Source organism: Perognathus longimembris, unplaced genomic scaffold (genome assembly GCF_023159225.1).
Source record: "Perognathus longimembris pacificus isolate PPM17 unplaced genomic scaffold, ASM2315922v1 HiC_scaffold_5321, whole genome shotgun sequence".
NCBI lineage: Eukaryota > Metazoa > Chordata > Mammalia > Rodentia > Heteromyidae > Perognathus > Perognathus longimembris.
Window position 1 is genome coordinate 13,013 of NW_025960736.1, and position 22,160 is coordinate 35,172.

A 22,160-nucleotide genomic window follows, 5' to 3' on the forward strand; every position below is an offset into this window, starting at 1 on the left:
TCCGGCCACCTTACCGAGGGAGTTACCGTAAGCACCAGGTGGGAGGCTGACCCGAGGGACGCGCGGCGAGGGCGGGCGCGGGCCTCCCCACCGCCCCCCCGCCACGCTTTCCCCGGATTCCCAGACAGACACGCACTGCGCACGCGCACGCCGCCCGGCGCCGGGAGAGCGTCCTAACGCACGCGCGAGGCCACGCCCCCGGGGAAACGCCCGACGCACCCATAAGACGTCAAGCGGCCCGGCGCCGGCCGCAGGGCCTCACGGGATCGTGGCGGTCCCCGGTCCCTACTCGGAAGCTCGGCCGCCTCGGGACTCTCAAGATGGCGACCTCTCTGGGTTCCAACACCTACAACAGGCAGAACTGGGAGGATGCGGTGAGTGTGCCGGCCCGCCGGCGAGGGCGGCCGGGGGAGGCTGCGCGGCCGGGCCTCCCGCGGGCTGCGGGGCGGCGGAGGGGCGGGGAGGGGCCCGGCCGCGGCCCTGCGGCGGGGCGGGGACGCGGCCTAGGCCGGCCCGGCCCGCCCGGCCGCCTCGACCCCGCGGCGGCGGGGCTTTTCTCGGCTGCCTGCCGGAAGTGCGGGCCGCGCCGCTCCCGCGACCCGGCCCGTGCTGGCCCCCGGCCCGTGCCGGCCCCGGGCTTCCTGCTCGCCCGGCGCCCTGCCCTTCCTCCCCCTCGCGGCCACGGGGCTGACCGCGGCCACGGGGGCCTCGGAGCGCCGTCCTCAACCGCGGCTCCCCTTCTCCCCAGGACTTCCCCATTCTGTGCCAGACGTGTCTCGGAGAAAACCCCTACATCCGAATGGTAAGTGGGAGCCAGTGGGAACGGTTGCTCTTCCTCTCCTCCTCGTGTGGCGGTGCTTACCGCCAGCCACCGACTGTCTCTCACAGCCCTGAGGAAGAGCGACTCTCTCTTACTCCACCAGAGTTCGGAGGGATTTGCTTACTGCCTCACTTGGAATGTTTATCGGTAATCCTGTAAGGAGTCATCACAGCTCATCTTTGTTGGCCATTTACCTAGAAAGTAGGACCTACTAGCCAGAAGTTGATTGGATTTATGTCTTTTCATATCGCCAAGAGTAAAGCTAGAATTTAAGTTAAGCCACTCAGGCTCCAAGGGTTTCAGCAAGTTGCAAGAACCAGCCATAGACTGGTTCTTGATTCCTGGTCTCATGCCTTTCACCCACCATCCTTCAGAGTCCTATAACAGGGATTCGGTTAGCTCTATTGCAGTCAGTCATTTTCAGAGATGATTTGCTGGTATATGTTCAAAATGTTGGAAGAACTTTGGGGAAAAGCACAGGATGAGATGAGGCTAGACTAGTTACCTACTGAACAAACTGTCAAAGGAATTGCCTGTGGCTTCATCATTCCTGATTTGAGGACTATGGAAATTTAGGATTTTGGTTCTTAGAAGCCAGGAGTCAGCCTATGAATGCTGTGTAAATATACTTGTTATTTATCTGTAAACTCCAGAGTGTAACTCAATTGTATGTTATATTCACGAATAAATGTCCTGCTCTACCCCACCCTTAAAGTAGGTGGCTTCATTGTGCTTTGGTTTGATTAGGTTTGTGTTTTTGTCTTTAGGATGTCAGGGATCTCAAGACAGATTCCTTATTACTGTAGTTGGGGGGGGGGTGGCGGAGACATCTGAGTATTTTCTTCCTGTAACTCCAGTTCTCTTCTATTTCAGACCAAAGAAAAGTATGGGAAAGAATGCAAAGTAAGTATGTCTGTGAAGTACAGCAGGCCTTGGTATTTGCAGGCATATGGTTCCCAGGAGACCACTGTTGAGAGAAGACCATGAATGTTAATAATGCATGGAGTTCATTACTTTACTGAGCTTGATTCATTTTCTGATGGTGTTGCCCAGCTTCTGCAAAAGACATTCTCCCATATAGCAAATCCAAAATGTTCACTTTATCATTTAAATTAAGCATATTCATGCCCTTTTTGGCTTGGAAGGATTACTGTAACTTTGTGTCTTAAGCACTATTTGCTAATAGAAGGCATATTTTCACAAAATTAGGGCAAGGAAAAAACGTCAGGATCACACAGTTACACAGTGTTAACTGGATTAACTGACAATCAGTTACACGGTGATAACTGGGTTGACTGAGCACTTCTCTGAGCTATGTGATACATATGTGGAAATTAAACTTTTGGTTTTGATATTTGGGGTGTTTTTATCAATACATAGTCAAAACCATGTGCAATAAATCACAAATATTGTGGACTGACTGTAATAACTCTTTTCCTTTTGCCTACAAATTAGCTTTCCACTTACTAAACCTTGAGGTCTTCCAATGAAAGTCAGTACTTTTAAGTCTTCATATATCATAGCTGTATTCATTGGCTGCTAACTATTTAGTGTGGGAGGTAAGATAATGACCCGTTTAATGTAGAGATTCTTTTTTTTTTTTTTTTTTGCCAGTCCTGGGCCTTGGACTCAGGGCCTGAGCACTGTCCCTGGCTTCTCTTTGCTCAAGGCTAGCACTCTGCCACTTGAGCCACAGTGCCACTTCTGGCCATTTTCTATATATGTGGTGCTGGGGAATCAAACCCAGGGCTTCATGTATACGAGTCAAGCACTCTTGCCACTAGGCCATATTCCCAGCCCTGTAGAGATTCTTAATGTGGTAGGAATTGTCATTAAACACACCAGATTTGTATAATAAGCATTGTAGGACTGTGCACATGAGCATTTCAGCTGAAGAGGAAAGTCATAAGATTCTCAATAGATTATAAAATGTCCTGCTTTTCCCTCCCTTTACCCCAAAGAGGTAAAGGAGCAGATTATTAATAGTGCTTACTCTAAGGTGGGAGGATTTGACTTTTTGAGTATTGCATTTCTTTACAAGTTCACTAGAGAAGGGTACTGTAAATTGGGCTGGAGCACCAGATGACAAGGTGATTGTTAAAGTTGTCTAAGCCCCACATTCAGGGTTCCTGTCTAGAATTCTTCGTTCTTACATTCAGTCTAGACCTTAACACTGGCTCTTTCTGTGTATTCAGATCTGTGCCAGGCCATTCACAGTGTTTCGCTGGTGCCCTGGGGTCCGCATGCGCTTTAAGAAGACTGAAGTGTGCCAGACCTGCAGTAAACTGAAGAATGTTTGTCAGACCTGCCTTTTAGACCTTGAGTATGGTACGTTTGCCATGGCTGATGATACTGAAAGTGTGTGGGGACTCTAAGCAATCTAGTCTTTTTTTGATTTCCCACTTCTCTTCCTATCTCTGGCTCTGGTCCCACCTTAGAATGTCTTCTGTGGTATGCTTTTCATAGTTAGGCTGTTGTAGGGTCCCCCTGAGCAATAATAGCAACTTGAGGGACAGCTGAGAATCAGTTAGAACTGGCGTGTATTTCCATCTCTGTAGCCATGGTGCTGTGATAATCTCCTTGCCTTGGGCTTTTTTCTTTGCACCAAAACTTCTTCCACAATCCTTACAGGAAGTTCCAGACCTAATTATGCTTTAGACATTTGTCTGAATTATGTGGTTAGACTAAAATACAGCTACAGCTCATACCTGTAATCCTAGCTGCTGAAACATCAGATGGCATTTAGACAAGGTGATAAAGTTTTCCAGACCTTACATTGAGGGTTTCTGTCTAGAATTCCTCGTTATTATATTAAATTTGGATTGATCATCCAGGTACCAGGACCTTATCACTCTGAAGAGGCTGAGAGCTGAGGATCGGGGTTCAAAGCCAGCCCAGGCAGAAAACCAGAAGTAGTGCTATGGCTCAAGCAGTAGAGCGCTAGCCTTGACCGCGAAGAAACTCCGGGACAGCACCCGGGCCCTGAGTTCAAGTCCCCTCGCACCCCCCCTCCACACACACAAAAGAAGAGAAGAAAAATTGGAGGTTTGAATAGGGTTAGGAGAGTTGAGGGCGATGAAAGCCAGTGACACTGATCAAGATGAATAATTGTACTCATCAGTTGACATGTTGAATTGAAACTCATTTGTAAAATTACTTACATTTGTTTTCATTTACAAAGCATTTTGAAAATTAAAACTCCTGGGACTAGGAATGTGGCCTAGCAGCAGAGCACTTGCCTCATATACATGAAGCCCTGGGTTTGATTCCTCAGCACCACCTAAACAGAAAAGGCCACAAGTGGCGCTGTGGCTCAAATGTTTACAAGTCAACTTTGACTGTGACTAAAGCTTACTTAAAAGATTTTCTGGAACACTCAATTAAATTTCATAACAGCTCAGTAATTTGGACAGTTTCTTAGAATTCTGTGTAGCAGCATCGTACACAGCCTGATGGTACTGAAGAGTTTAAATAAAAATTCAGTAAAGTGTCTGGTACCAAGTAAGAAAGAGAAGAGAAGCATGTACTCCCTCTGTGTGCATATGTAGTGCACGTGTGGCTGTAAATACATCTGAGATATTTTCCTGTTCTTTGTGCCAGGCTTGCCCATCCAAGTCCGTGACGCAGGACTCTCTTTTAAAGACGACATGCCAAAGTCAGATGTCAACAAAGAGTACTATACACAGAATATGGAGAGAGAAGTATGCCGCCACTTGCTTACTGTTGTACTTGGGGGGTAGGGGGCTGTTGTTTTGTTGGTTTTGTTGAGGATTGAATCTGAGAATTTGATAAAATTGCTACTGAACTGATGGTCTGTATACCTCATGTAGATCTCTAACTCGGATGGAACACGACCAGTTGGCATGCTGGGGAAGGCCACGTCTACCAGTGACATGCTGCTCAAGCTGGCCCGGACCACACCCTACTACAAAAGGAACCGGCCCCACATTTGCTCCTTCTGGGTGAAGGGAGAGTGTAAGCGAGGAGAAGAGTGTCCCTACAGGCGAGTGCTGAGCGGACTTCTGTGCTTGCTTTCCTGTGATTCGTCCTCCGACTGCCTGAGCCGGGGTCGGGCGTGTCCTTCCATGGGCACCGGAAGCACATGCGCGTGGCAGGTCTTTCTCATGGGCCGCCTGCCGCTGAGTGGATCCATTTTGTTGGATTTTATAAGTATCTAAGTTTTGGTCTTTAGTGGAGAAAAGGTTCCCCACTCAGGGCACTGTGCTTTACATTGTGCTTTACAGTACAAATCTCGTGCAACTAATAAGCTTATCTTGTGTCACAGAACTATTTAGACAAGCTTAATTAACCTCTACTTTGAGCCTCAGGAAACTAGACTGCTGTGGCATGTAATGTAGGTGCTGTCCTAAAGTTTCCGCCTGAGAAATAAGTCCTCACTTTCATCCCATAAATGGTTTGAATCCCAGTGTGTTCTTGGTGTCAGAAAGAGGCCCAATTTCTGAAGGTGTGTATGTTTCAGTAAGGACTGGCAAGCATTTGGTTCAGGAGTTCTCAACTGACTAGGTAAAGAAAACCAAACAAATAACATGCCCTTTTCCTAGAAAAGGTCACTAGAGTCTCATCGTAAATTAAAGCATAGCTATATGTCCACCTTTTTGAGGTGGATCATATCAGAATATTTCTTTGTAAGGAAAATCTTTCACCCTACATGGCCATTTAGATGGGTTTTAGGAAGCCAAGAAGGTTTTGTGGAATCCAGTAAATCTCTTGTTTTGATCATAGTATTTTGGTGTGGAAACGGTTTGTTAATTCCAAACACACCAGGGTATATGCCTGGGATTTTGCTGTGTGGCTACTATGAGGTGATGTAGCACATTCTCTACCTGGCTCCTCCTTCATTCGTTGTTGTTTTGTGGATCAGGCACGAGAAGCCTACGGATCCAGACGACCCTCTTGCTGACCAGAACATTAAGGACCGGTATTATGGGATCAATGACCCTGTGGCAGATAAGCTTCTGAAGAGAGCCTCCACCATGCCTCGCCTGGACCCGCCAGAGGACAAGACCATCACGACGCTTTACGTCGGCGGTTTGGGTGACACAATCACCGAGACGGATCTCAGGTCTGTGGTTACAATTTCAAGAGCTCTTTTTTCTTTTAAATCATTTGAAATATTTCATTTATGAGAACAAAGATAAGTTTGGTAATCCTAAGTACAGTTTTCCTTAGACAATCTTAGGCAGTCATACTCATGTTTTTATGAAATTGTCCTTTATGATGTCAAAGCAATAATGTTTATCAAGAATACTTATCCAGGGGGCTGGGGATATGGCCTAGTGGCAAGAGTGCCTGCCTCATATACATGAGGCCCTGGGTTCGATTCCCCAGCACCACATATACAGAAAATGGCCAGAAGTGGCGCTGTGGCTCAAGTGGCAGAGTGCTAGCCTTGAGCAAAAAGAAGCCAGGGACAGTGCTCAAGGCCCTGAGTCCAAGCCCCAGGACTGGCCAAAAAAAAAAAAGAATACTTATCCAGGACTGGGGATATGGCCTAGTGGCAAAAGTGCTTGCCTTGTATACATGAGGCCCTGGGTTCGATTCTTCAGCACCACATATACAGAAAATGGCCAGAAGTGGCGCTGTGGCTCAAGTGGCAGAGTGCTAGCCTTGAGCAAAAAAGAAGCCAGGGACAGTGCTCAGGCCCTGAGTTCACAGCCTAGGACTGGCCAAAAAAAAAAAAAAAAAAAAGAATACTTATCCATCCTTGCATAGAGCAATCTGTTAGAATTGTAAAGAACAGCATGCATTCAAGAATGATTAGTTATGTAGGGGAAGGAGAGAATGGTTTGATTTTCTTTTTTTCTGGTGCTGGGGCTTAAGCGTGGGGCCTCACACGTGGCTTTTTCCTGTCACTGTGGGCACTACCTGAGCCACCCCTACTGCAGTCAGGCCTTTTCACTGATCACTTCTGCCTGGGCTAACTTTAAACTGAAATTCTCAGGTCTCAGCCTTCTGAGTAGGATTACAGACATGAGCCACCAGTGCTATGATCCTAAAATTGTGGGCATAATTCTTTATGGTTTAAATTGTTGGCTTTTGAAAGGATACTAGGATTTGACTTTTTTTGTTTAATTTGTTTGGCTTATATTATGCTTGGCAAATAATGAAGCCTGAGCTGATAATAATGGAAATTACCTTTCCAAATAGAGATAAAGTGGACAGAAATTCATAGACTGTCTCCCTTAAACCTTATCTGAGTGAGCTAGTTACAAGAGGCCAGCAGATTTTCTATGAAAGGCTGGAAATTTCTAAATTAATTGCAGGTTTATACTTGTAATTCCAGCCACCTGGGAGGCAGAGATGGGAGGATCGAGTTTAAGGCCAGTGCAGGCAAAAGAGTTAATGGGACCCTATCTCAAAAACAAGCCAGCCGTGGTGGTACATGCCTGTAATCCCAGCTCTATGGGAAGTATAGTTAGGAGGATCAAGATCCAAGGCTGGTCCAAGCAAAAAGTAGGAGACCATGTCTGAAAAATAAGCAAAAAGCTGTAGCCGTGGCTCTCTGCTCCAGTTCCAAACCTAGCACGGCCCACAGAAAATGCTGTAGAGCCAGGCACTGGTGGCTCACTCCTGTGATCCCAGCGACTCAGGAGGCTGAGATCTGAGGATCACAGTTCAAAGCCAGCCTGGGCAGGAAAGTCCATGAGACTCGTATCTCCAGTTAACCACCAGAAAACCAGAAGTGGCGCTGTGGCTCAAGTGGTAGAGTGCCAGCCTTGAGCTGAAGAGCTCAGGGATACCAGGCCCAGAGTCCAAGCCCCACCACCACCACCACCAACAAAAATGCTATAGAATAAAAATGTGAGGTTTTGTGGTTTCTTAGATAGTAGCATCGTAATTCTCTTGGCCTGAGTTTTTATTTTATTCCTGGTTTGTTGTTTGTCATGGTAGGCGAGCCCTTCGCCACCCAGCCCTCTACACGCGTTTAAAACGTCCTTTACGCATAGCTGGGTGTGGTGGTGCACACTTGCAGTCTCTGCTACCTCAGAGGCTGGAGCAGGAGGATCGTGGGCTCAAGATGGTGATCTCATGATAAGCCTGAGCAAAGTAGCAAGTCGCCAGCACAAAACAAGAAAAGGCTCTCGGCACGTGCGTAGTAAGAGCTGTAGCTTACCAGTGCCTTACCTAGAAGTTTGGGCTTAAGAGCCCTTAGGGAACCCACTAGGGCCCTCATTTCTCCACAGAAGCAGTGATTGAGAGCCCCTATTTATCCCTTTTCTACCTCATAAGAAACAGCACTAATACCTACAGCTAGTTGGGTGTGTAACCATGGGGCCTGCATGCCTGATGACCACTGAGAACGCTCTCATAGCCTTTTCCGTCTCCTGGACGGGTCTGGGTTATTGACCTGCTTTCTCTGCCTGTGCCCGGCAGGAATCACTTCTACCAGTTTGGAGAGATCCGGACGATCACCGTGGTGCAGAGACAGCAGTGTGCTTTCATCCAGTTTGCCACGAGACAGGCTGCGGAGGTGGCCGCTGAGAAGTCCTTTAACAAGTTGATTGTCAATGGCCGCAGGCTCAACGTAAAATGGGGAAGGTAAGGGAGAAACCATTTCATACGTCTCACCGAGATTTTCAGGAACTTGCTTTGTTACCTAGACAGACACTGGAAGCTTTTATTTAGTAAACGGGCTTTAATCGACAAGATCATTTTAACACCATCTTTTGGCAGTCCATCTGTGTGTGGTATATGATTCCTGTGGCTGTTGGAAGGTCCTGCTTGGGAAATGTATTTAGGGTTTTGCTGATGGTCTCCTTGGAAGGCTCATGGTGTTTTTCTGCTCCTTCTCGGTATGATTGCTACTAGCTATTATAAGCCAGGTATAATACCAGAGCATGAAAGGTGGATTTGAGACTTACGAAATTGAATTACACCTCAATTTTGCCCTCAGACATTGATTGTCTAAGGGAGAAGATCAAATAGAAGAATGACTGTTTTAAGTTGAAAATGGTTGGCTGTATAAGAGAAGTAAAATGGCCTAATTTCAAGTTCAAAAGGGAAGATGTTTCTCACTGTGAGCCTGGGAGGAGCAGGCTAGTAGCAGCAGCAACCCTATCTTCTGTGCTTAGCTCTGTGCTGCATCCTTATAGTATCGGCAGCAGTTCTACCCACATTTTGAGTCCAGATCTTTTTGCCTTCAAAACCTTTGCGTTAAGCCACCCTGCAGTTTGACACTTAGAGGAGAAGAATGCTTGCTGAAGAGAAGGCGAGAAGGAAAGGAACCCCATTTGGAAGGTGGAGCGGGCAGAGGGAGGTGTGAGTTAAAACGGGGCGAAGCACTGACTTCCTGCACTGAATGTGTGTCTTCCAGATCCCAAGCAGCCAGAGGAAAAGAAAAAGAGAAGGACGGAACCACAGACTCTGGCATCAAGCTAGAACCTGTTCCCGGCCTGCCAGGAGGTGAGTGCCGAGTCCTGCAGCTTCCCACCCCCCTTCCTACCCCTGCGGGGGCTCCTTTCTCCTGGCAGGGGGTGGAAACTGCTGCTGATCTCTGAGTATGGCTTGTTATTTCTCCCCCAGCTCTTCCTCCTCCTCCTGCTGCTGAAGAAGAAGCCTCTGCCAACTACTTCAACCTGCCCCCCAGTGGCCCCCCGGCTGTGGTGAACATCGCCCTGCCACCACCCCCTGGCATCGCCCCGCCACCCCCCCCCAGGTAACGTGTGTCTTCCCTCCCAGCCCTGTGGTCCAGGTGGGCAGGCACAAAGAACCTGTCCACCCTGTAGACCTCCACAGGAGGGCTGGGGTTGAGGTTCCTGTTGGTCGTTTCCTGGCCTTCTGAAGGTGTGAGTACGTGTCATGAGGGCCAGCGCTGCTGGAGCCCGGTGATCTGCTGCTGAGTCTTCACTGATGCTCCAGATCACTACTGCTCAGAACATGGGCTGCGGGCCGCCGTCACTCCACAAAGCCTTGCCTGCCTACAGGAAGACACAGAGCCTGAGCTAGGACATGAATTGGCCACGGCCACGCCTTCCTCTAGAAAGTGGCCTTATAAAGACATGGTGGACGTGGCTGTGTCATTGAGTTACATTGTGGCTCAAGCGCTTTATCTTCCCTGTGGCTAGTAGTATGAAATCCAAGGACCAGCACTTGGTGTAGTACTGCCCTAAAGAATTTCTTTGATATCTCAGGGGCCAGGTGTCCTGTAGTTGAGAGCCTGTTTCTTTAAAGAAAGACTGTTTTCAACATTTCCATTCTGCTGTCAGCCTGATTTCTTCCTTGCCTCCCACGTCGTGTTAGAATTTGGTGTTTGATACTTAGCAGAGGCTAAGATAACATAGCAGATGCCTCGACTCTTGGGGAGGTTTTTTTTTTTGTTTTTTTGACTGAGGGAAAAGATGTCTAAAACTAAGGAAATGCTAACAGGTAAATAATCCTAAGCAAGTCCTATAAGCTGACATTTCGAATTCCTTGACTGTTGCGTAGGTGCATTTGATCTTAGAAAGGTGTGTGGGTTTGAGAAGATGCCAAAGGCAGCGCAAGCCTAACAGGCCCGTTGTTCTCTCTCGTGTGCAGGTTTCGGGCCACACATGTTCCACCCCATGGGACCGCCGCCCCCTTTCATGCGGGCTCCAGGACCGATCCACTACCCTTCCCAGGACCCGCAGAGGATGGGCGCCCACGCCGGGAAGCACAGCAGCCCCTAGCAGCGCACGCCGCCACTCGGCTTCCTGGAAGAAGGGCGCTCTCACACCCCAGTCCATGAACCTCGGAATAAACATATTTTTCCTTCCTTTGTAGTTTCCATGGTAGCTGAATGTGTTCAGAGGCAGGCAGAGAGTGACAGCCATGCTTTCCCTCCATGCTTGGAAAGGATCAGTGGACCGCCGATGAGCTGCCGTGAGCACAGCTGGTTACTGCTGTCACATTACTAAAAACGCAATGCCTTTCCTCTTAAACCTGCTGGGGAGCAAGCAGAGGGGCGAACTGGAACGTCCAGATGGATGATGGGTGTTACTGTCCCAATGTGTTCACTTTGTATATTTTGGGGAGGGAGACAAAAATTGACCTGCAGTTTAAAAAAAAAAAAACTTTTGACCATTTTTAATGTCTATTGGGTATTTTCTTTTTTATCATCTAAAAAAAATACTAATCACTGTAGTGGCATGAGTGTGATGTAACTCTTTGGAAGTCACACCTCAGAGACAAGCAGAAACCAGCACCCTACACAGCCTAGATCTTTTCTTTCTCTCCTTTATTACTAAAGGAATCTGACGATTTTACCTCTCTGTGCCACCAGAAAAAGACAAAGTAAAAGTTACTTTTTATTCCTATCAATCAAATGGAAACACAAATTTCACGGAGCTGTGTGTCACTGAAGAAATGGTGCCTGAGATGAAACAGTTTTAAAGAACTTCCTATAAAACACTTTAAAAAACTGCCAAGAGCCTTGGAGTGTGTTTGAAGGAAGACTTGTGAGCACAGCTGGATTCTGATCTTCAGCATTCACCTGGTGTGTCTTCGGCGCCTCGTAACTCCCTGCCTCTGGGCAGGGGACTCTGGTGTTAGAATGTTTGACTATAACTGAATTGTAGATGGTAAGGGAAATTGGATGTTGTATTTTTTGTTTTTAAATAATTAAAACGGGTCAATTTTCCAAATATTGGCTTATTTCTAGATTTCTGGGTCTTTTTTCTTAATACCTTAGTAGTTGAACTTGAGGTCAACGAAGGTTAAGAACAAGTTATATGTAAATGTAGGCTGTCTTTTGAGTTTTATTTTTACATCCATGCCGTGATAAGAAGGCCCCAGCCTTTATTCCTGTGAGACTAAAGTAAAATAATGCACGAAACATAGCCAGCACAGATTCCTGATAAATGGAAACCCCCAATGCTATTCTTACTCATTGGGTTATATAAAAACTGGCAGAATTTTATCTATAAATCCATTTCTCATGAAGCCAATTCCAAGACACTGTCTGCTGAGTGTACGGCTGGGATGGGTGCTGCCACTTGTGCAGGAAGAGACAGACCCACATTCTGGGTGCGTGTGGCCTGCATTTCCCCCAGCCTCGCAGACACCAAAAGTGTCCTGGGTCCTGTTACCCGCGTGTTTCCCCAGCCTCGCAGACACCAAAAGTGTCCTGGGTCCTGTTACCCACGTGTTTCCCCAGCCTCGCAGACACCAAAAGTGTCCTGGGTCCTGTTACGGTGACAGACAAGACTGATAACCATTATTTCTGGAAAAGGCTGCTCAGTAGCGTATTCTGTCTGCTCATATTCTTTCCCCTTCTTGCCTCTCAACACTGTGAGCACTTTTTTAGTTCGCTAGTTCTCCAGACATCTTTTTGTGCAGTGCACCCTTTTAAAAGATTCTTTTGGTAAGCTATAAATCAAAAAGCACACAAGACACATGGACAGCCAACACATATTTTAAATATTTTTAAATTCACATCTATATAGCAATTACTCAAGCCTAGAAATAATCCAGTTCCCCCGGTAACCACTGTGCTGGCTTTAAGGCTTTCTCCATCAGTAGTCATGGATGCGCTTGTTTACTCATTACGTTTCTGAAATGGCTCCAAGTGGCTGCATGTCGTGTTCATTGCTGCTATATCTAAGGTTGGGTTTCTTGGTGTTCTGGCTAGTCTTACCCAGTCACATAAAGAACAAAAATGGGGCTGGGAATGTGGCTTAGTGGTAGAATGCTTGCCTAGCATGCATGGAGCCCTGGGTTCCATTCCTCAGTACCACATACACAGAAATAGCTCTGTAGCTCAAGTGGTGCTAGTTTTGAGCCAAAGAAGCTCAGGGACAGTGCCCAGGCCCTGAGTTCAAGCCCCAAGCAAAAAACAAAAACAGGTAAAAGTCATTTCATACAAGGGACTTGTTGGGCCCCAAGTTCTATTCCTTTTTCTGGGCTGTGTTGGGAAGATAACTTTCACAAACTATTTTTAGAGTAAGATTTTTGGAAATCAACCAAAGTCACCCTCTCAAAGGGATGAGGGCCACCTTAAGGTGCACAAGTTCCCCTGAGGCTCCCGTATTTACCCTGTGCTGGCAGCTGCAGAGCTCTGCAGGACCGACCCAGGTGACCCAAGTCCTCTTCTGCCTTGCAGACGTTTCGGGGCATGGTCGTCCAGCTCACAGACTCCAGCTTTAAACCACATCCCCAAATCCATGAGAACACATCAAATGTCAGCAGTTCTAAGTCACCATGGGCTAGAGTCAACAATAAAGTACTGCCTAGCAAACAAGGCCCTGAACCACCAGTTACAAACAAAAACACAACTCGAGCTGCTGTCCGCTTGCGACCTGGAGGGGCAGTGGAAACTCCAGCGCGCAGGGCAGGTGACTCCACGGGGGGCCTCGGGCCTGGAGACGCTTGTCAGGCGCCTGGCGCTGCCGCACAGCCCGCTTCTCCAGCTGCATCTGCTACTCGATCATGGATTTCCAACTACGCTCCTTCTTCCTAAAAGAACTCCAATGCCCACCCTCCCCCCAGGCACGTGAGAGGACGTGCCCGAGCTCACAGGTCTCACAGTGCCACACCTGATCCCGTTCCACCCAACGGGATGCTCCAGGCTCCATTAAGTCCCAAGGCCTGGCACCACGGTGAGGGAACGGCCAGGCTTAGCTTCCCAGGGCCTCCCTGACTTCAACTCTTGGGCAAGTCTGTTTTCTCTTTGGGGCCTGTGGAAACTCATCTGTAAAAGGAGGACAATACCTTTCACCTGTGCCGAGTATCAGGCTTGGCTATATGAAGGAGCTCTGCCAGCTGGGCTCCAGTGCCTCACGCCTATAATCCTAACTACTCAGGAGGCTAAGATCTGAGGATCACAGTTTGAAGCCAGCCCGGGCAGGAGAGGCCATAAAACTCTTGTGTCCACTTAACCCCCAGCAAAGCAGAAGTGGCGCTGTGGCCCACTTGGTAGAGCACTAGCCTTGAGCGAAAAAGCTCAGGGACGGAGCCCAGCCTCTGAGCTCAAGCTTGCAGCTCTGCCATCCCAAGCCCTGAGGTAAGAAGCTAGAGCCCCACCACCATTATCCACCACCACCACCACCAGAACCAACAACCCCACCGTCACTGGAGCCGAGGGGCCTGCTCGAGCTAGAGGGTAACAAGGAAGCCTCATAATATCCCACTTGGCTTCTGTCCTGTAAAGTGCCTGGCGGTGCCCCCTGGCATTTACCCCCTTGGCCACCCCTACTCCAGGCATCATCCTTGAAGGCTTGCGGCCTCCAGCCTTGCTCCTCTCAGCCTGTGCGCCACACAGCAACCAGTGCGGCCATCAGTAAAGCCCCCCCCGCGCCCCCTTCTCCTCTGGACTCAGTTCTGCACGTGCTGATTTACCTGCTCGCCAGGACACTCTTCCCATCACACTCCTGTTTCCTCAGTGGATTCTCATCCCTTCCAACATCCCACTCCAATTGTAGGAGAAGTTTCTGGAATCATACCTCAGGGCCAGGGTCGGCGACCTTGCTCTGATCAGTGACGCTTCGTGCCTCAGTTGTCAATTCGTGTGCTCCAGGGGAAATGAAAGCCACTCATCACTCCATACATCTCTCTTCCCCTCTATCTTTTCCTCCTCAAGACCCGAGCCTGGCCATGTGTGGCACATCCTAAGATGACTGCTGGAGCCAACGGCATCAGTGAGAGGCAAGGCTCCCCATCAGAGATGGTCACAGGGAGCTGGGCTGCGAGTCAGCGGCCGCCATGGGGGTGTCAGCGGCTGCAACAGGGGGACAGACACGTGGGTGTGGATTCCTAAAGGCAAACTGTGGGCACTTCGATCACCTGGCGGGACGAGTTACTAGTAGAGATTCTTGGCACTGCAAGTCTGTGTGAGGACCACTGTCCTCAGCTGACCTTGAAACACATCTGCATTTGGAAACTACTGAGCTCTGTGACCTTTGAGACATTTGCAACAACAGTTGTGTGTGCAGGCTCTTCATAGACTGTAAATGCAGTCCGTAAGTCTTGGCTTCCGATGTTCCAGGAGTTCTGAGGCTGAGAAAGAGGTTACAGGCTGCGTCTACAGCTCCTCAGACTCTGGGAGCTTGCGGACCCAGCCCTGAGCCACCCTGTTGAAGTTGGGTCTGAGGCGCAGGAGTTCCAAGCCACTAAAGGGCTCTGGGACAAAGGGGGTGCCTTCCCTGTGAAAGGTCTCCCCGTCCAGGGCTCCTCCAAATGGCACGGGAGTCCTGAGGAAAAAGAACAACAGAAGAGAAATGGCAAAGTACTGCTATGTGCAGGCAATGGCGTGTGGCCTTAGTTTCCCCTTTGATACAGCAAAGGTTTGTATGATGGTTGACATGTTGCTCCACTCTGCCTTTCCTAAGTCTCCCCTTGTGTGCATGGAACAGGAGGGGTCTCCAGAGTCAGAACTGGCTGGTCCTAGGCAAAAAAAAAGCTTCTCTCTAGAAAGCTTCAAAACAATGCTCTAGGGCTGGGAACGGGGCTTAGCGGCAGAGTGCTAGCCTTGAGCAAAAGGAAGCCAGGAACAGTGCCCAGGCCCTGAGTTCAAGCCCCAGGACTGACACCCACACAGCCAGCCCTGGGGTCTGCATCTCACCCACATTGAGACCACAGCGCCAAGCCAGTGCCAATCCGTCCTCAGTGGCCCTCTGGCCCTGCTCCCCGCCCTGGGCAGCCTCGGCGTTGCCTTTTAGGCTTCTTTCACCCCACTGGTGACAGGAAGGAGAGGCCGGTGGGCCGGGACCGCGAGAGTAGGGATCCACCCCCCCCCAACATCGGTGGGGATGGCACGGTGGCCTGCAGCCCTGCTCCCGCAGGCGGGCGCGTGGCTCCGGGTGGGTCGCTCGTGGCTCCCGGTGGGTCGCTCCCACGCCCCGGCCCCCTGTGGCTCCGGGTGGGTCGCTCGCACGCCCGGCCTCTTCATTTGCAGAACCCTCGGGAAACGGGCCACGGGAGGTGTGGCGCGATCACCCTTCGCTCCGCCCAGGCCGGGGCGGCACCTGCGAGGGGCTGTGCCCGGCGCCAGCCACGCCCAGAAAGACCCTGCAAAAGCTGTGAGGTGTGGCTGCTGGGTGGGGGCGCTGCCCGCTCGGCCCGGCTCCGCCCCGCTCAGCTCCGCCCGGTCCCCGCCCCGCCCCACCGGCTCAGCTCCGCCAATCCCCGCCAATCCGCCCAGCCCACTGAGCTCCTCCCAGCCTCGTCCCGCCCGCTCAGCTCCGCCCCGCCCTCCTAGCCCCGCCCCAGCGGCTCAGCTCCGCCAATCCCCGCCAATCCGCCCAGCCCACTGAGCTCCTCCCAGCCTCGTCCCGCCCGCTCAGCTCCGCCCCGCCCTCCTAGCCCCGCCCCACCGGCTCAGCTCCGCCAATCCCCGCCAATCCGCCCAGCCCACTGAGCTCCTCCCAGCCTCGTCCCGCCCGCTCAGCTCCGCCCCGCCCTCCTAGCCCCGCCCACCGGCTCAGCTCCGCCAATCCCCGCCAATCCGCCCAGCCCACTGAGCTCCTCCCAGCCTCGTCCCGCCCGCTCAGCTCCGCCCCGCCCTCCTAGCCCCGCCCCAGCGGCTCAGCTCCGCCAATCCCCGCCAATCCGCCCAGCCCACTGAGCTCCTCCCAGCCTCGTCCCGCCCGCTCAGCTCCGCCCCGCCCTCCTAGCCCCGCCCCACCGGCTCAGCTCCGCCAATCCCCGCCAATCCGCCCAGCCCACTGAGCTCCCTCCAGCCTCGTCCCGCCCGCTCAGCTCCGCCCCGCCCTCCTAGCCCCGCCCTGCCCTCGCAGCTCCGCCTCTGGCCTGCCCGTCCAGCCCCACCCCTCCGCCCGACTCTCTCAGCTCCGCCCCTCCCTTCAGCCCAGCCCTTTCAGCTCCGCCCCTCCGTTCCGCCCAACCTCTCAGCTCCGCCCCACCCCTCCGCCCCGCCCCTCAGCTCCGCCCCTCCCTTCAGCCCGCCCTCTCAGCTCCGCCCCTCCCCACTCTTCATGACCCTCCGCCCCGCCCTACTCCCAGCTCTGCCCCACCCCAAGCTCCGCCCCGCCCTCTCGGCCCCGCCCTCCCGCCCAGCTCCGCCCCTCCCTCTTGGTCCCGCCCCTCCGCCCGCTCAGCTCCGCCCCTCCATCTAGGTTCCGCCCCCTCCACCCCGCCCCTCCGCCCGCTCAGCTCCGCCCCTCCCTCTAGGTTCCGCCCCCTCCACCCCGCCCCTCCGCCCGCCCAGCTCCGCCCCTCCCTCTTGGTCCCGCCCCTCCGCCCGCTCAGCTCCGCCCTCCGCCCAGCCCACGCGCTCGGCCCCGCCCTACCGCCCCGCCCCGCCCCGCGTTACCGGTTGAAATTGCGGAGGTCGGGGACGCGGGGCGTGAGGTCGCCGCGGAGCTCGCGGGGGCGGGCCAGCTCCTGCCAGGGGCAGCGGTAGCCCTTGGGGATGGAGGTGTGGTTGAACTTTTCCGGCGGGACGGCCTGGAGCGGCTCCGCGTAGCCTGCGGGCGGAGGGCGGCGGGCAGAGGGGGTCGCCGGGGCTCTCCGCCCGGGACCCGAGGCTCGCGTTCGGGGCGGCGGGGTGCCACGCCCCGGACACAGGATCGGAGCCCGGGACCCCGAGTCCGGAGTGCGACTCAGGCGCGCGGCCGGCACTGGGCGTGCGCGTGTGCGGCCCGGCCCACCCGCGCCCCGCCCTCCCCCGCGGGGTCCCGGGCCGCGGGCGGCCGCTCACCGGGAGCCAGGGCGCTGGGGCTGCGGGCGCGCTCGGGCTGGGCGGCGGCGGCGGCGGCTCCGGCGTCCTCGAGGCCGCGGGGGGAAGCGCGCAGGTGCTGCCCCTGGGGGCCACTGGCAACCTGAGCCCGGGTCCCGGACGCTCAGGACGGAGGGCCCGCCCGCCCCCCCTCTGCCGCCGCCCCCCCCCCCAGCGTCCCCGCCTCCGGGCTCCCCGCCCCCTCCCCTCCACTCCCCGCCCCTTCTCCCCCCACCCCGCCCCTCCTCTCCGCCCGCCCCTCCGCGCTCACCGTCCCCGGCGCGGCGGCCCCCGTCACCTCTCCCCGGGGGCTTCTGGCCTCCGTCTGTGGGGGGCACAGGAGGCACAGGGACTCGTTAGGACACGCGGCCAGGCTCCCTCTGCACCCCCTCGCCATCACACAGTGAAAGGGGAGAAGAGGGGAAGGACGGACAATCCATCTCCCATGAAGGGTGGGGTTCCTCCCCCCCCCCCCAGGTCCTGGCGGCTGGAAGTGCGACTCCGCGCTTGGTGGGAGCCCCGCCCTGATCCGCAGCAAGCTTGGGGGGAGCCCCGCCCTGATCCGCAGCAAGCTTGGGGGGAGCCCCGCCCTGATCTGCAGCAAGCTTGGGGGGAGCCCCGCCCTGATCTGCAGCAAGCTTGGGGGGAGCCCCGCCCTGATCTGCAGCAAGCTTGGGAGGAGCCCCGCCCTGATCTGCGGCTTGGGGGGAGCTCCGCCCTGATCTGCAGCAAGCTTGGGGGGAGCCCCGCCCTGATCCGCAGCAAGCTTGGGGGGAGCCCCGCCCTGATCTGCAGCAAGCTTGGGGGGAGCCCCGCCCTGATCTGCAGCAAGCTTGGGGGGAGCCCCGCCCTGATCCGCAGCAAGCTTGGGGGAGCCCCGCCCTGATCTGCAGCAAGCTTGGGAGGAGCCCCGCCCTGATCTGCGGCTTGGGGGGAGCTCCGCCCTGATCTGCAGCAAGCTTGGGGGGAGCCCCGCCCTGATCTGCGGCTTGGGGGGAGCCCCGCCCTGATCTTCAGCAAGCTTGGGGGGATCCCCGCCCTGATCTTCAGCAAGCTTGGAGGGAGCCCCGCCCTGATCTCCAGCAAGCTTGGGGGGAGCCCCGCCCTGATCTGCAGCAAGCTTGGGGGGATCCCCGCCCTGATCTGCAGCGGGCTTGGGGGGAGCCCCGCCCTGATCTGCAGCGGGCTTGGGGGGGGCCCCGCCCTGATCCGCAGCGGGCTTGGGGGGAGCCCGCCCTGATCTGCTCTCCGCTTCGGGCCTGGGAAGGTCTCCGCAGGGAGACTCCTCCTCAGACAGCGCATGGTGCTGGGGCTCAGTCTGATGGGCGCACCACAGTCTCCCCAGTTGGAAAATGAGGGGCTCTTGGAGGTCCTCAGCCGGGCTCAGTGTTTGGCTTCAAGCTAACCACTGTCTCTCTTGGCCTCAGTTTCCCCCTGAGTACATACAATGGAGGCTTACTCACCCCCGGCTGGCTGGCTTCAAACTCAAAGTGAACCTTTGCACACGGCGATGCCTCTTCTGAAACAGGAGGGACCCCCGGTTGTTACGCAGCGAGAGCTCCTCTAACATCAGGTCTTGGGGTACGCTCAGCTTCTTCCCCAGGTCCAGCGAAGGGACTACAGACAGGCCAGAGAGGTCGCTCATCAGGGGACCCCACTCCCCTGAAGACACTCACCCCTTCATCGCAAGGCGCGCGGGAGAATGCCCCTCCCACCCCTCCCAACTGAGCGCCCCGTCATCCTGGGAATCTCTGAATGTTTTGTTTCGTTTTGTTTTGGGTGCCAGTCCTGGGGCTTGCATTTAAGACCTAAGTGCTGACCCTAGGCTTTAGAGCTCAAGGCTCACACTCTGCCACAGCGCCACTTCTGGCTCTTTCTATATATGTGGAATCGAACTAAGAGCTTCATGGATACGAGGCGAGCATTCGACCTCTAGGCCATATTCCCAGCCCCGAACTCACACATGTAGTGACCATACAATTTGGATGAAGTATTCGTTAAACATGCCTGACTTTAAGTGGAACAGTGGGTCTGGCTGAGCAGCCGCTCCTGCCTTCCTCCTCACTCTCCCTCATCCGGGCCTCTAGCTGTGGGGCAGGGTGGCGGCGGATGTATCTGTCCTGTGCACAGCTTACGGGCACGGCTGGGGCTGGGCCTGGGACTGGAGCCCCCAGCACTCTGCTAACGGCCTCCAGGAGGCCCTCCCCGGGGCCAGGGCCCAGGTGGTCTTGGGGCCAGGACCACGCCTGGGGGCCTCAAGGTCAGCTCCTGGTCTTTGGAGGACAGGTGCCCCCAAAGCCTCAGAAAGCACCAAGGCAGGCAGCAGGCTCCTCAGACTCCCCGCCCCCGCCCCCTGGCGGCGCTGGATGTCACCGGCTGGCCCGTCCCAAGGGAAACGGGCTTGACTGCTTTAACCTGGGACCAGGAGAAGAGACTGTCAAAGGCCAAGCGCCGACCCCACGTACCTGGCCCAGCGAGGCTCCCCATGACAGCTGTGGTCGGCTGCTTTTGCTCCTTGGAGATCATCCTGTGGAAAAGGCTCTCACCAAGGGCCCCACAAGCCTCCCTTCCTCCTGAACCTCTCCCTCCCCAGTCTCCCTCAGGTCCCTGCCCCACCCAGCCCCGGCCCTGAGCTGCCTGGACCAGCGCCACCCTCGCAAGCGAAGCCACTTGAGCTCCAGAGCCTCTGACACAGAGAGGACACGGAGGCCCGGGTTGCTCCGGAGCTGGTCTCTGGGGCACGGGCGGGGGTGGGCGGGGGAAGGTGTCAGGGAGGTGGGGGTCTTCTCAGGCACGACGGTCGTCTGTACACCCAGCACAGCTCGAGTGGAGATGGAAAGCGGTTGGCAGAGGGATTGTGCGCGGCGCGGGGCCTGAGCGCTCTCGCGTCCCTCCTGCGTCCCTCCTGCTCCCAGTTGTTGGCCCTGAGGCTGGACCAACATGGCTGAGACCGCCACCTGTCCTCCTGCATCCCCAGCCTGGGCTAGCTTCCTTGGTGATCTCTTCCCCCTGGCCCCTTCAGTGGTCTTCCTTTTCCTCCATTCCCTGTCCCATCTCATGACACTATCCATCCATTTTGGGCGAAGACTTACAGGTAAAATCGGACCCAGGGAACCCCCGCCAGCCACCTTTCCTTAACTTGCATCAGAAGAAGAGGCGGGGTCTTTGAGCTACCTGGCTGTGCACGCGCCCAGTACGCCTCTCCTCTGCGTCTAGCTTTTGCCATATTCCCTCCTCCAGGAAAGCGTCTGTCCACCTGTTCCCCACACCCACACGGGGCCCCCCGTCAGTGGGAGGGGCCTGAGTCCAAGGGGGGGCCTTTGCCTTTCTCTGCAAGTATGAACAAGGAGCTCTTCACAGCCCCATGCCTCAGTTTCCCCGCTATAACTTAAGGCGGTTGGGTGGGTCGATGGGTTCAAACCCTAAAGCTACGTGAGCACACACATGCACAAGTCTGCGTGCATTTGTGGCGAGGATCATGAGAATGTACTCAAATTCGCCGATGCTAGGTTAGGTGCCCGGCTTTACAGACAGGCAGCTGCTCGCCTGAGCGGCTGAGATCCTCAAGTCTGAGGCCCCGGGCACAGCCAGCCCCAGCCCCCACCTTCAGTCCCAGCCGCCCTCCCCAGGCTTCTCCCCACAATCCAGGATGCAGGCCTCCGGAGGCCTAGCGCCCCCGCAATCACCAGCCTCCCCCCACCCGCTCCCCACAGCTCCGAGCCACCTCAGAGCCCGCTACCTGAGAGAGGGGCCTGCGGTGGGCAGGGAGGAGCGCCGGCCCCTCCAGGCTAGCCCTCCGCGGGGAGGCTGGAAGGTGCCTGGCCAGCGTCCGTGGCTGCGCTGTCCGCGGTCAGCGGCCAATGAGCAGAGCGAGTTCCCAGGCCAGCTCTGGCTTCAGCTGGCAGCATCATTCTTGGACTGTCCTGGTCACAGCCTTATTTCAGGCTGCAATAAGAGCCGGGGCCAGATGCTCACAGCTCCAGGCTCTGGGGAAGACAGGTGGCAGGGCAGCAGGCCCTTGCGAACAGAAGGCTTCATTCGTGGGTCCACGGGCGTTCAATAACCACCATGGCACCATGGCCACCGACGGGCAAAGCCGGCTGGGGCCCACTGCAGCCTGTAACTCTTCTGTCCTTCGTGCCCAACTACACCTGATAGGAACTCTCTAGATGCTTGTGGAATAAATGAATCCATGAGTGGACATACATAGATTGTTCCCCAGTATCTTTACCTCCCCTTCCCTCCCTCCCTTCTTCTCTCTCTTCTTCCTTCCCTCTGTACCTTCTTCCCTCCCTCTCCCCCTTCCTTTATGTTCTCCAAACAAGCCTCAAGAAGTGCACACCTGCGCTGGGAAGGCTTCCCAGGGGAGGAGGCACTTGAACAAGATCCTGAAGAGGTTTCTGGAAGTATCAAGAGCATTGGTGGGGGTGGGGCAGAGTAGGAGAGTCAGGTGTGGTGGCGCGTGTCTGTAATCCCAGCCACTCAGGAAGTGTTGGTGGGAGGATCACAGCCCAAGGACAGCTGGGCAGAAAGGCAACACTGTCTGAAAAACAACTAAAGGAAAAAAAAGTGTGGGGGGGGAGCCTGGGCATGGCTCAAGTAGTAAAGCCCTTGCCTAGTAAGCAGGCATCTCTGACTTGAACCCCCACTACTGCCCAAAATAAACATAATAAAAGATGGCGAGTCCCC

The 22,160-nt window shown here is 54.4% G+C and overlaps 2 protein-coding genes across 2 annotated transcripts; one reads left to right on the top strand and one right to left on the bottom strand.

The window, feature by feature from the left end:
• Positions 1 to 230: 230 nt before the first annotated feature.
• On the top strand, positions 231 to 11,438 carry LOC125345123 (pre-mRNA-splicing factor RBM22). Its single transcript, XM_048337365.1, has 11 exons — positions 231 to 374; positions 749 to 802; positions 1,694 to 1,723; positions 3,016 to 3,148; positions 4,421 to 4,521; positions 4,651 to 4,823; positions 5,703 to 5,903; positions 8,216 to 8,380; positions 9,156 to 9,244; positions 9,365 to 9,493; positions 10,355 to 11,438. Exons 1-11 carry the CDS (start codon positions 321 to 323, stop codon positions 10,486 to 10,488), a joined length of 1,263 nt encoding a protein of 420 aa, XP_048193322.1. The 5' UTR covers positions 231 to 320; the 3' UTR covers positions 10,489 to 11,438.
• A 1,160-nt stretch (positions 11,439 to 12,598) lies between these two features.
• On the bottom strand, positions 12,599 to 21,667 carry LOC125345124 (myozenin-3-like). The gene is given in 8 exon segments (XM_048337366.1): positions 12,599 to 14,985; positions 17,067 to 17,220; positions 17,454 to 17,574; positions 17,743 to 17,796; positions 18,935 to 18,960; positions 18,963 to 19,088; positions 19,937 to 19,998; positions 21,211 to 21,667. Coding segments are annotated over 7 exon segments (711 nt in total). The 5' UTR covers position 19,998; positions 21,211 to 21,667; the 3' UTR covers positions 12,599 to 14,816.
• Between the last annotated feature and the right edge of the window lie 493 nt (positions 21,668 to 22,160).

Excerpts from the sequence above, each read along its gene's own strand:
- LOC125345123 (XM_048337365.1), top strand. The coding sequence starts at position 321 with ATGGCGACCTCTCTGGGTTCCAACACCTACAACAGGCAGAACTGGGAG. Across the intron at positions 803-1,693 it reads AAAACCCCTACATCCGAATG|ACCAAAGAAAAGTATGGGAA; the intron begins GTAAGTGGGAGC and ends CTTCTATTTCAG. Across the intron at positions 9,494-10,354 it reads CATCGCCCCGCCACCCCCCC|CAGGTTTCGGGCCACACATG; the intron begins CCAGGTAACGTG and ends CTCTCTCGTGTG.